This window comes from Propithecus coquereli, unplaced genomic scaffold, assembly GCF_000956105.1.
Source record: "Propithecus coquereli isolate 6110/MARCELLA unplaced genomic scaffold, Pcoq_1.0 Scaffold28, whole genome shotgun sequence".
Taxonomy (NCBI): Eukaryota; Metazoa; Chordata; class Mammalia; order Primates; family Indriidae; genus Propithecus; species Propithecus coquereli.
The window spans coordinates 11,771,761-11,784,170 of NW_012148396.1; the positions used below are offsets into that span (position 1 = coordinate 11,771,761).

General features: G+C 54.6%; 1 protein-coding gene across 1 annotated transcript in view; it reads right to left on the reverse strand.

Moving 5' to 3' along the window:
• Positions 1–1,731: 1,731 nt before the first annotated feature.
• Positions 1,732–12,410, reverse strand: part of ZC3H3 (zinc finger CCCH-type containing 3) — an 83,535-nt gene continuing 72,856 nt past the window's right edge. Inside the window, exons 10-13 of the mRNA XM_012647952.1 lie at positions 6,960–7,144; positions 6,053–6,390; positions 2,152–2,260; positions 1,732–1,831 (exon numbers count right to left, since the gene is read on the reverse strand). Of these exons, the coding sequence (XP_012503406.1) occupies positions 1,732–1,831; positions 2,152–2,260; positions 6,053–6,390; positions 6,960–7,144 (732 nt within the window). The remainder of the gene's footprint in view (positions 1,832–2,151; positions 2,261–6,052; positions 6,391–6,959; positions 7,145–12,410) is intronic.

A 12,410-nucleotide genomic window follows, 5' to 3' on the forward strand; every position in this document is an offset into this window, starting at 1 on the left:
ATGGTGGCGCATGCCTGTAGTCCCAGCTACTCGGGAGGCTGAGGCAGAAGGATTGCTTGAGCCCAGGAGTTTGAGGTTGCTGTGAGCTAGGATGCCACGGCACTCTAGCCCGGGCAACACAGTGAGACCCTGTCTCAAAAAAAAAATAAAATAAATAAAAAGCAAAAACCAAACCAAACAAAGCCCAGGCCTCCAAGGGAATGAGTTCTCAGCCAGTCTGCTGCTCTGTGTCTTCCTTGTCCTGCTTGTCCTCTATCCCCCTCCCCAGCACTTATGGAGCACCTGTTGTATGCCAGACACTACTGGGGGTGCACACTCAGCCATGAACACAGAAGCCCCTGCCCTCCTGGAGCTCCCGTTCTGCTGAGCACTGAGTGACACGACAGGGTGTTAGTGGGGTTAGTCTGTCGGAGGCAGGATGGGGAGCAGGGCCTGTACTAGGAAGGTGCAGGCTCCCAGCTGTCCTGCCAGGACACTCTCCTTTCTGTTGCCTCCCAGCCCAGAGGTCCAGGCATCCTGTTGCCCACCCACATCCTGTCCCCAGCCTGTGGGGTACCTCCTCCCAGCACCAAGGGGCACACACTCTCACCCAGAAGTCATCGTTGTGTGCCCCTCAGGCCCATCCACCCTCCTCGGTGGCCCCCGACTTTACCCAGGGCCCCCCTTCTGTGGCTGTCATGACTCCCTTAGGCGAGGCAACAGATCCCAGCCTCTAAACAGCAGCCTGAAGACTTGTCAGCTCAGAGCTTGGGACCTGGCCACGCCCTGCCAGGGCTCTGAGGATGGAGGGGCTGTGAAGAGTGTCACGCACTTGCTGCTCGTGTGCACTTGCGGTCTCAGCTCAGATTTCCCTCCTTGGCAGCCTGCCCTGTTCTGAGCACCCAGCAGGGGAAGCCCGTGTGAGTCACGTCACCACCTTGGTCCTGGTCGTCCTGCTGTGAGGCACAAACCACTGCCTGACCTTGAGCCGTCATTTGAGGAGCCACACGACCTGCCCCACGAGGGCAGCCCATGGGAGGGTGGAAGGGGCTCTGTCCTCACCAATCAAAGCTTTGTGTGGGTGCCAGCAGGTCCCCAGTGTCTCCCCAGGGCCCAGGGACCAAGATGTGCACACGTCCTGCCCTGAGAGGGGAGGGCTGGGGGCAGCCATGCTCTTTAGAGAGACCCAGGACGAGAGAGGCCTAAGGGAGCAGCTCCAGGCCTGCCTGCCTGAAACTTGCCACCCCCAGGTCTGGGCTGATGCCTGGGGCTGGCTCACCTTCATACCCAAGGCTCTGCATTGGCTCCAGATTGCTCTTCAGGTTGGCTCATGGTCACTGCAGGGGTCAGGGACCAGCCACAGGGACCTCAGTCAGTTTCCCTGGCAGAGCAGTCACCTGTCTGCTGCTTCTGTTCCCTTGGCCTGAGGAGCCTGGAGTGGCTGTGGGTGCGCTCAGCTCAGATGGTGCCAGGCACCATGCCAGGCAGAGCCCAGGGCTGTATGGCGGCCTCCTAGAGGGCAATGCCCAGCCCTTCCTGAGCCTTCTTGCCAGATGCTGCATTGGGGGGCAGTGGCACCTGGGCCCAGGCTCCGGTCACATGCCCTATGCCCCCGAGCAGTGTCTGGGGCCTGGTGGGCTGTGTTTGGCTGTCAGGCACTCTGTGTGGCTGGGAGCAGAGCTGTCTCCCCTGTGAGGGTGGGGTCAAAAGAGCAGAACCCTGCTCACTGGTCCTCCGCTCACTGTGGACGTTTCAGGCGCTGTCTGTCAGCACCAGGGTGGCTGAGGGCAGCACACTCATGGGTGAGGCCAGCTGGCACCGGGCTTGCTGGGAGGCCCGCCTGCAGTGGACACTGCCAGTGGATGGACAAGAAGCATGAGGATCTGCCCACGTCGAGTCCACCACTGCCCACCCTCGAAGCCCGAGTTCCCAGAGAGCCTGGCCTGAGGTGCAGGTGCGTCCTCTCATTTACCGTGGAGGCCCCGGAGGGAGGCTGCGAGGTGAGTGGCTAGAGGCCAGCTGGATCAAGAGGAGGGAGGAGAATTTATCCCCCAGCCTTTTGTGGAGGGCCTGGTGGAGGCATCCTGGGAGCCCGGGGGAGGAGGTAAGAGCCTAAAGTGGCCCCCCAGGCTGTGCCTGCGAAGGACCAGTGGCCACAGGGGGAAGTGGCACCAGTGGCCCATCCATAGGCAGCTGGCCTCAGCTCTGGGATGTCTGCCCTGCAGGCTGCAGCCGGTTTCCGCAGCCCCCTCCATGACCACATCCCCCTTGGGCAGTTCTCCTGGAGGGAGGAGGAGGTGGGGCTGAGGGGCAGCCAAGGGCCCACACCATGGTTGGCATGGAGAGGTCCCCAGCAAGGTGTCCAGGTCCACGAGGGGATAGCTGAGCCAGGACACGAGGCCCTACAAACATCTGGCCCCAGGTGTACCCGGTCAGTGCAGGCAAGGTGACAGGCCCAGGAGATGTGAGCTGCCCCTCCCCCCAGAGGCCTGGCCATAGGGGTCACTCCATTTATTGATGGAGTTGGGTGAGGCTTTTCTTCCAGCCAGGTCCAACTTCCAGAATCCATCATCCTACCGAGCCAGCTGCAGCAGGGGTCACACACTGGGCCCCAGGGCAGTGGTAACAGGGATGATCATTGCGGAAATGACCACAAACCACCAAGGCCTGAGCGTCTGCCCCAGACACCCCTCCTGTGGATCAGGCGCCTCTCCTGGGGTGGAGGGCTGGACCCTAAACCCAAGCTGGCTGGGGCCTTGTGCAGGGCAGGGCATCCCTCCGTCTGGGTGCGGCTCAGGTCACAGGGCTTGCTTTGGGACATGGAGTGTGCAGAGGCCTGACCTGAACACATACTAGGTGGTGCTCTGGCCAGCACTGCCCCTTCACCCTGGGCCCAGAACAGGCCAGCAGAGGATGAGCATCTTGTTACATGGCAGCACAGGCAGGAAAGACTGACACAAAGATGGAGGTGCAGGGAGGCCCCAGGAGGAGTGCTGGCCCACTTACCCAGGGGCCACCCCTCATTTCTCTGGAGGTGAGGGGGATGGAGAGGGTGGACCCCCTGAGTAACCCTGTGACTCTCCAGGCCTCGCCAACCGACACGATCCTCAGCCAGGCCTCCCAGCTGGGCCCTCTGGGACTGGGCACTCCTATGGGGGAAGCTGGGAGCCTGGATGCGCAGCCCCCTCCTTCAAGCTGGGCTCTGGCTTGCTGCCATCTTGTCCTAGCCTTAGCCTGTGGCATCTGTGTCCACAGAGTGCCCCCTCTCACGCTTTCCCCCACCCCAGGTCACGCTGGCTCAGCCACAGGGAGAGGCTACTTTGGCCCTTCTGAACCATCTCAGGGAGGCAGGAAAGTGGGGCCTGATACTCCTGCCCAGAGGGGCTGTGCCTTCTGCCTGGCTGTCTCCCATTTAGGTCCAGGGCCCAGTGTGGTGGTCAGGACAGGACAATCAAACACAGGACAGAACCTTTATTGCTGAACATAAAAAGCCCAGCAGGGAGGCCTGGCTGGTGGCCTCTTCCCAGGGCAGAAGTCCTGGGTGGAGAGGACTAAGGGAGATGTATCACACGGCCACCACCACACCCACAGCAGGGGGCAGGCCCGGGGGTGAGCCCTGCCAGACACCCTGAGGGGTGGGGGATGGGGGCAGGTCCTGGGTGGGAGCCCAAGAGCCCAGGGTCAGGGAGGAGAGGGGTACAGGGGGTGGCTGGACAGCTGCCCAGCCCAAGGGGGAAGGACAAGGCCCCAGGAACACACTGGTCACGGAAGGCTGAGAGCCAGGTGGGCAGAGCAGTGCCCCTGTGGCCCTCGGCAGGCTGGGTGGCAGGTGGCCCCTCTTCTGGGGCGGAGTGGTGGGAAGAGCCTCCTTCCTCTCCAGGGACGAGGGTCTGAGGTAGGTGCGGGCTGGTCCCCGGGGCCCTCACAGACGTGGCTTGATGTGCAGAGGCTTCCCTGCACAGAAAGGGCGAAAGTCAGGTGCCAGGCAACCCCAGCCCAGAGGAGCCTCCCCACCCCAAAGCTGGTCTGGGGCTCAGGATGGGAAGACTTCGTCAGCCCAGGCCGGCACAGTGGGCTGCAAAGACATCCACGAGTCAGAAAGAGGGGAGAGCGGCTCCTGACAGGCCATCAGCTTCTGGCCTCTGTGCTGCCTAGCCACAGTAGGCTTGGACCTCAGGGTTGAGGGGAAGGGGACGGAGTCCAGGGCCTTCCTGGGCAGCAGCTGGGCGGGCTGGGACAGGGTCCCCGGTGGGAGCCACAGCAGTAGGCAGGCTGAGCTATAGATACCAGGTGCGTGCAGGCACGCAGACACACTGCACGCTCAGACCTGGGAGCAAGGCTGCCAGCCGCACACAAGGTGGCCGTGCCGCACCATGCTGCGCCTTCAACGTGAAAAGCCGGGGTGCGTGTGAACAGCTGGCTGGGTGGGGGCGGGAGCTGAGCAGAGGCCCCCATGCAGGGTGAGGCTGGCAGGGCCTGCCTGGAAGCAGGAAGGGTGAGAGGGAGAGGATCCTGTTGGGGGCTCCTGCCTGGGGAGTGCACGCTGGTTGGGCACCAGTGCCTCACTCCCTTCCCATGAATGCTCCAGACCACCCTCGGGGGCACCCTGCATCCCACTGACCGCACACGACTTTGCATGGCTGCCCATGGCACGGCACTGTCCATGTGCCCCCTTCAAGCCTACCTCTCCTACAGTGGCCCCTCTTCAGGGCTTGCTGATGCTGTTCACTTAGGACTGGGGCTCAGGTCTAGCAGAGGCCCAGGCCTACAGACTGCACTGGCCTCTGCCCTGTCAGCCTCCACCTACAGTGGCCACTTCAGCAGGTGCAGCCACACTCCCTGTCTAGAGGCTGTGCCAGGCCCGCCTCCACCTGTCCCTCCAGCTCCTAGTCCTGGCTGGACCACAGGAGGCCTCTGGAGCCTTTCCCGGGCCTTGGGCACCTGCACACAGGGCCCCTCAGCACCCTACCTGCCTTCTCTGGCTCTAGAATTGGCTGCCAGGTTCCTGATTTAAAAAAAAAAAACAGGCCGGTCATGGTGGCTCACGCCTGTAATCCTAGCTCTCTGGGAGGCCGAGGCGGGCGGATTGTTTGAGCTCAGGAGTTCGAGACCAGCCTGAGCAAGAGCGAGATCCCGTCTCTACTAAAAATAGAAAGAAATTAATCAGACAACTAAAAATATATAGAAAAAATTAGCCAGGCATGGCGGCGCATGCCTGTAGTCCCAGCTACTCGGGAGGCTGAGGCAGAAGGATTGCTTGAGCCCAGGAGTTTGAGGTTGCTGTGAGCTAGGCTAATGCCACGGCACTCTAGCCCGGGCAAAACAGTGAGACTCTGTCTCAAAAAACAAACAAACAAACAAACAAAAAACAGGTGGGAAGTAGCTGCCTCAAGCCCCACCTGCTCTCCCCACCTGAGAGGCCCCCCCAGAGGGAGGGAGCTGCTCGGTCCCAAGAGACAGGGGTCTGGCCACAGCTTCGTGCCCTCCACGTGGAGGCTGTAAGCAGGAGGCGGCCCCTCCGAGGCAAGCGTTTGAGCGTGCTCAGCGGAGCTGTTAGAGAAGGCTGCAGCAAGCATCTTCCATTAACGTTACGACCGTGAAATATGACAATAAAATGATAGCCGTATGGTCGCAAATGTGCAGCCCGCCGAGCTGCGTGGGGTTTATCGTCACTCAAACGCGCGGAGAGCTGTAAAATGTTTACAGAAAGGGTCGTTTGCAGCCATAAAATCCTCTTTTCTCTCCTAAACAAGGCTGAGTGGAGCCATTTACCAAGCCCCAAATGTTCATCAGGGGAGAGGGAACATCTGTTCTCTCCAGGAGTGTGCAGTGATCTTCCAGAACAAATTAACAGAAATGGGTGCTTTCTAATTAAATCAGCCCTCGGCTGGGGTGGTCTGCTTGGGCGGCCACTGCCAGGCTCGGACCTCGGCTGGCCCTGCCCCATGGGCCGGCAGGTGCGCACATGGCGCTGGCTACACTCATCTGGGCCCCACCTGGAGACTCTGACCGCATGGGTCTGAGGTGTGCATTTAAAACGACCCCTGTGCCCGAGCCGGGCTGGGCTGCCTACCTGAGTCCTTAGTCGGGGGGTTCCTGGGGGTCCTGGCCCTGGTCTGGCCTCCTGGGCTCGGCGAGGACTGCAGGGAGATGAAGGAAGGCAGCTTGCAGAGGCTGCTGGAGCCTGTCACCGCTGCTGCCGAGGGGGCCTCCTCCTGGAGAGATGGCTCCTCCTGGTCTGAGGAGGAAGAGGGGCAGGAAGGGGAGGGGGAGAGGGAGGCCTTTGATGACAAGGGAGAGGCTGAGGCTGAAGCGGACACCCCTGGGGAGGAGGGGCGGGAGGCCGGGGCAGCAGCCACGGAGTGGGGGGAGCTGGGCGTCTGTCTGGTGGGCTGCTGGGCTGAGGGCTTCCTGCAGAGAAGGAAGGGAGCAGACGTGTGAGGGGAGCTGGCTGCTCAGGCAGGGCACTGTCCGATGCCTGGCCCCTCCCCACTGCATCGTGCCCCAGTAGCCACCGGATATCACCATCTGGGGCAAAACTCCAGGATCCAGGTCCAAGCTGGGCTCTCAGCCTGAGGACAGGCTGGTTACAGGCTTCCCACTTGAGGAGCTGGGGTCAAGAGAGCCCTGCGCCCTGCCCGCACCTCCCAGGGTCTCAGCTTCCCTTCCTCATGGACTCCCAGGCCCACACAGCAGGTGAGCCTCACATGGGAACCCCCTGTCTCTCCTGGGGGCCGGGCTCCGTCCCCTCTCTGAGAAGGCCCCACCTTCCTCCGGGGATGCCTCTGGTCCAGCACTGGGGACCTGGGCTGGGGGCATCTTTGAAGGTCACCTGGTCCCCAGCCTTGGGTCATATTCCTTTTCAGGCCTGAAGCCCAAAGAGCTGGCGTGGGGGCTTACCCTAGAGGGTCCTGAATGTCCTCCAAGGCAGGGAGGGGCCACCCCCAGGCTCACAAACACAGCATAGGCTGCCCTGTCACCTGGGCCCGTGGCTGGCCAAGGCCCTGCTCCTGAGCGGGGCGTTGCTGGGGTCTGGGGCAGAGGATACAGCTGCCTGCTGGCCATGGCGTTTCTGGTTGCGGTGGAGCAGCTGGCACTGGGCACCACGGGGACACGTGCCCCTGCGGGCGAAGTCGGGGCACAGTAGTGTGTGCTTCTTCTTGCACTGGGGAGAGAAGGGGTTATAGCTAGGTGGGCCAGGTGGAGGCTTCTTGTTGGAAGCCTGAGACCACCAGGCCACAGGGGCTCCACCAGGGCCCCCACATCCCCACCCACCCACGAGATGCCCTCAGTGATCCATGGCCCTGGGCATGGACTGAGGGCAGGGACTGGGCCAACTCAGGCATTCCCAGAGCCTGGGGCTAGGCCACTGCCCAGGACTCTGCCTGCCTGCTACCTCTGCCAGACGCCGGCTGCCTATCCTGGCAGGTGTGGAGGAAGCACTGGGAGAGGTGGGTAGGGCTTGAGGCTTGGTGGGTGGCTTGCAGGCAGGGTTGAGGCTTTGAGCTGGGCCGGGGGATGGGGTAGGTCGGCCAAGGCCGGGCCACACTGGGCCAGGGCTGGGCTGGCCACCGGATCCACAGCACCTGTCACGGCGCTAATTATACCCGTGGGGGCGGGGCAACGCCAGCCGGCAGGTGCTCTGGGCAACGGTGCAGGCTCAGCTTTGCCCACTTGGCCCACAGGGAAACACGAAGCCTCTGCCTGGACTCATTGGCCCAGCCTGGCCCCGGAAGGCCCAGGGAATGGGGTGCTTGGGGTCTGCCTTTCTCAGCCCTCCCCACCCCTTCCTGGGCTCAACTCTGCAGTCCTGCAGTGTGCCCATCTCATGCTTGAGGCCTTTCTGGGGTGTCCCCTCCCCCGCTGCCACCCCTGTGCAGCTGGCTCAGGTGGACACAACTTGGAGAGGAGAGGCAGCTGCATGGGGCGTTCCAACTGCTCCTCATGGGACCAGGCAGCCCCAAGGTGAGCCAGGAAAAATTCCCTGCCAAACCCACCAAAAATCAAATTCAAAACCATCCCTGGTGCCGGAGCGGCTATAGTGCTGCCTGCGTGTGGGGTGTGGACTAGCACAACCCAATGGAAATATGCATCAACAGCCTTAAAACCACTTCTTCCCAGGCCCCCTAACCTCTCTTCCAGGAATTCTGTCCTCAGTCTGGGGTCTCAGTCCTGCTCCCGTCACCCAGGACTGAGCCTGGCAGGAGGACCTCACTGGAGCACATGCCCACCCTTGTCAGCATGTTGTGGGCCGTGCTGTGAGTCTGCTCAGAGCCCTGCACACCATGCCCACTCTGGCTCCCAAGCTGAAGGCAGCCTCAGGCCAGTGCTCCCTACTTCACTCATTCACTCATTCCTTCCTTCCACATGGAGCTGAATCCCCTCTGCACCAGGCCTGGCCAGAGACACAGGGCCGTGAAACCGAGGGGCCCATCCTCAAGGAGCCCGCAGCTGGGAGAGACATGGTGGTCGTATGGCAGAGCCAGGCTACAGGTGCCTGCTTCGAGGACCTGGCGGGCCTTGAAGGCCTCCTGGACAGCAAGGGCAGTTTGGGCAGGTAGAGGGGACAGGAGACACATGGCCAGAGCAATGCCAGACAAGAAGAGACCTGCTGCCAGCGTGTGTGTCTGCATGGGGCCCTGTGAGCAAGCTGGGTGCACGAGGGCTCAAGGCTCATGAACAGGGGCAGGACTGCAGGCGTTGCATGTGTCTCAGATCCACCAACAGCCCCAGACAAGAGTGGACACAGAGTGCCTGGCTGAGAGATGGCCAGAGGGCAGCCTGCACCTGCGCCCATCACACAGTGGACACTGAGCGCCTGAAATGCAGCTGATGTCAACTGATGTGGCTCTGTAAGTGTAAGACACATCCGACATTCAGACTTAGTAGGAAAAGTGTAAAATATTGAATTTCTATTTTTTCCTTGATTACATGTTGAAATTTTTTTTTTTTGAGACAGAGTCTCACTCTCTTGCCTGGGGCAAGTGCCGTGGCCTCAGCCTAGCTCACAGCAACCTCAAACTCCTGGGCTCAAGCAATCCTACTGTTTTGGTTTTTTTTTTGTTTGTTTGTTTGTTTGTTTTTTTTTACTTTTTAAAGGTGGCTACTAGAAAAATTGAAATTACACATGTGGCTTACACATATTTCTACTTGACAGGGCTGGTCTGAATTAATCTTCTTCTTGAAAACAACCAAAAATCTAGGATCAAATGTAAAGAATTTCCTAAAATCATGCAAGACTTATAAAGAAAATAAAACGATGGAGGAGAATGTACTAGGAAGTACATGGACATGAGGCAAATCTCAAATTTTGAAGGACTGAGATTTTCATCTCTTCACCTCATGTTCATTTTGCCTTCAATGTTCACTGAAGAAAAACCAAAATCAGTCAAACAAAAACCCCAGAAAACCTTCCAACGATCTGGAAATATATCAACATTTGTGGAATACAGCTAAGGTGGTGCTTGTAGAGAAATACATGGCCTTAGATACTTTTTTGTTTTTTTAAGAGACAGGGTCTAGCTCTGTCACCCACGCTGGAATGCAGTGATGTCATCATAGCTCACTGCAGCCTCAAAGTCCTGGGCTCAAGGGATCCTCCCACTTCAGTCTCCCCCTCCCAAGTACCTGGGACTAACAGGCATGCACCACCATGCCTGGCTCTTTAAAATTTTTTGTAGAGATGGGTCTTGCTAGGTTGCCCAGGCTGGTCTTGAACTCCTGGCTTTAAGAGGTCCTCCTGCCTCAGCCTCCCAGAGCAATTTTCTAAGGTTAAACTCAAAGAAATCATGAAAACTTCTTCAATTTGGCAAAAATCATAAATCTATGGATTCAAGAAGTTGAGCAAACCCCAAATAGGACAGACCAAAGAAATCCACCCTAGCATATATCACAGTCAAACTGGTGAAAGTTAAAGACAAAGAAATAATCCTCAAAGCAGTCAGAGAGAAACGACATTTCACCTACAGGGGAAGCATCCAAATGACAGTGGGTTTCTGACTAGACACCACGGAGGACAGAAAGTGGCACATTTTTCAAGCTGAAAGAACTGTCAACCTGGAATCCTATATTTAGGAAATATCATTGAGGAATAAAGGCAAAATCAAGACATTCTCAGATGAAGGGAAACTAAAAGAATTTGTCATCAGCAGACCTACCCCAAAAAGTGGTTAAAGGAAGTTCTCTAAACAGAAAAGAAATAATAAAAGAAAAAGCGTTGGAACAATAGGAAGGAGTAAAGAATAAGATAAGCAAAAATGTGGAAAAATACACTAGACTTTCCTTCTCTTCTTGATTTTTCTAAATTATGTTTGAGAGTTGAAGGAAAAATCATACCTGTCTGCTGTGCTTCTAAAGTGTATAGAGAAAATGTTCGAGACAGGTATAAATGGGAGGGTAAAGGCAGGCAAGCTTCCTACGCTTCCTCACGGGGTAAAAGAACATGCCAGCACTTCTGGCAACTTGTGAACATATAATGTAATACCTAGGGTAACCTCTAAAAAGCTAGTAGTTCCCCCTTATCCATGGTCTCGCTTTCCATAGTTTTGGTTACCTGCAGTCATCTGTGTTCTGAAAATATGAAATGGAATATTCCAGAAAGAATTCCTAAGTTTCAAATTGAGTGCCATTCCGAGTAGTGTGATGAAATCTTGCACTGTCCTGCTCTGTCCTGCCTGGGATGTGAATCATCCCTTTTCCCAGAGTATCCATGCTGTACACACTACTCACCTGTTACTCATTTAGTAGCCACCTCGTTCATCAGGTTGACCCCTGTGGTATTGCAGTGCTTATGTTCAAGTAACCCTTATTTTACTTAACAATGGCCCCCAAATGCAAAAGTAGTGGTGCTGGAAATTCGGATATGCTGAAGAGAAGCTATAAAGTGCTTCCTTTAAGTGAAAATGTGAAAGTTATCAACTTAAAAAAATGGTATGCTGCAGTTGCTAAGATCTACATTACGAACAAATCTTCTATCTGTGAAATTGTGAAGGATAAATAAATTCGTGCTAGTTTTGCTGTCCTACTTCAAACTGCAAAAGTTAGGGCCACAGTGTATGATAAGTGTTTAGTTAAGATAAAAAAGGCATTAAACTTGTAGGTGAAAGACATGAACAGAAACATGTTCCAATTGACAGCGACTGGGTTCCAAACTATCCATAGTTTCAGGCATCCACTGGGAGTCCTGGAATGTATCCCCTGCAGATAAAGAGGCCTATTGTATAAAGATCTATACTGAAGGACACTATAAATAAATCAAAATAAAATTCTAAAAAATGTTCAAGTAACCCACAGGAAGGCAAGAAAATAAAAAAGAAAACCTAAAGGGAAAAAAGACCAGAAAGAACTAATAGAAAACAAAAAATCAAACGGCAGACTTAAGCCCTAATATATCAATAACTACAGTAAATGTAAATGGCCTAAATATACCAATTAAAAGACAGAGATTGGCTGTCTAGCTGCTGAACTATCTGCTATACAAGAAAGTCCTTCTAATATGATGCATAGGTAAGTTAAAAGTAAAAAGAGAGAAAAAAGATATGTCATGTAAACTTGATCCAAAGAAAACAGGAGTGGCTATATTAACATCAGACAAAGAAGACTTCAGAGCAAAGAACATTATTGGAGACAGACAGGGACATTATATAATAATAAAAGGGTCAGTCTGTCAAGAAGATATAGCAATTCTAAATGTATATGCACCAAATAGAAGAGCTGTAAAATGTGTGAAATAAAACTAATAGACATGAAAGGAGAAACAGAAAAATCCACAATTACAGTTAGAAACCAACACACCTCTCTCAACAACTGAAAACTAAACAGAAAGTTAGCAAGGATATAGAACACCCAACACTTTAACTAGCAAAATCTATCAGACATTTATAGAACACCCCACCTAACGACAGTAGAATATACATTCTTTCCAAGTACCCATGGAACATATACCAAGATAGACCATATCCTGGGCCATAAAATAAACCTCAAGAAACTTAAAGAATTAAAATCATACAGAGTATATTCTTTACTATGATAAGGTCAAACTAGAAATCAATGACAGAAGGATAACAGGAAAATCTCCAGACACTGGAAACTAAACAACATACTTCTAAATAATCCACAGGTAAAAGAAAAAGTCTCCAGGGAAATTTAAAAACCAGAATTGAATGAAAATATGACATCTCAAAATTTGTGGGACACAGCTAACTAAATTCATACATTATAAAAAAGGAAAATTTTCAAATCAAAAAATCTAAGCTCTCACTTCAAGAACCTAGAGGGTAAAAAAAGAACAAAATAAATCCAAAGCAAGCAGAAAGAAAGAAAGAATAAGAGCAGAAAGCAATGAAACGAAAAACAGAAAAACAATAGAGAAAAATCAATGAAACAAAAAAATTTGTTCTTTGAAAGATCAATAAAATCAACAAACCTCTAGC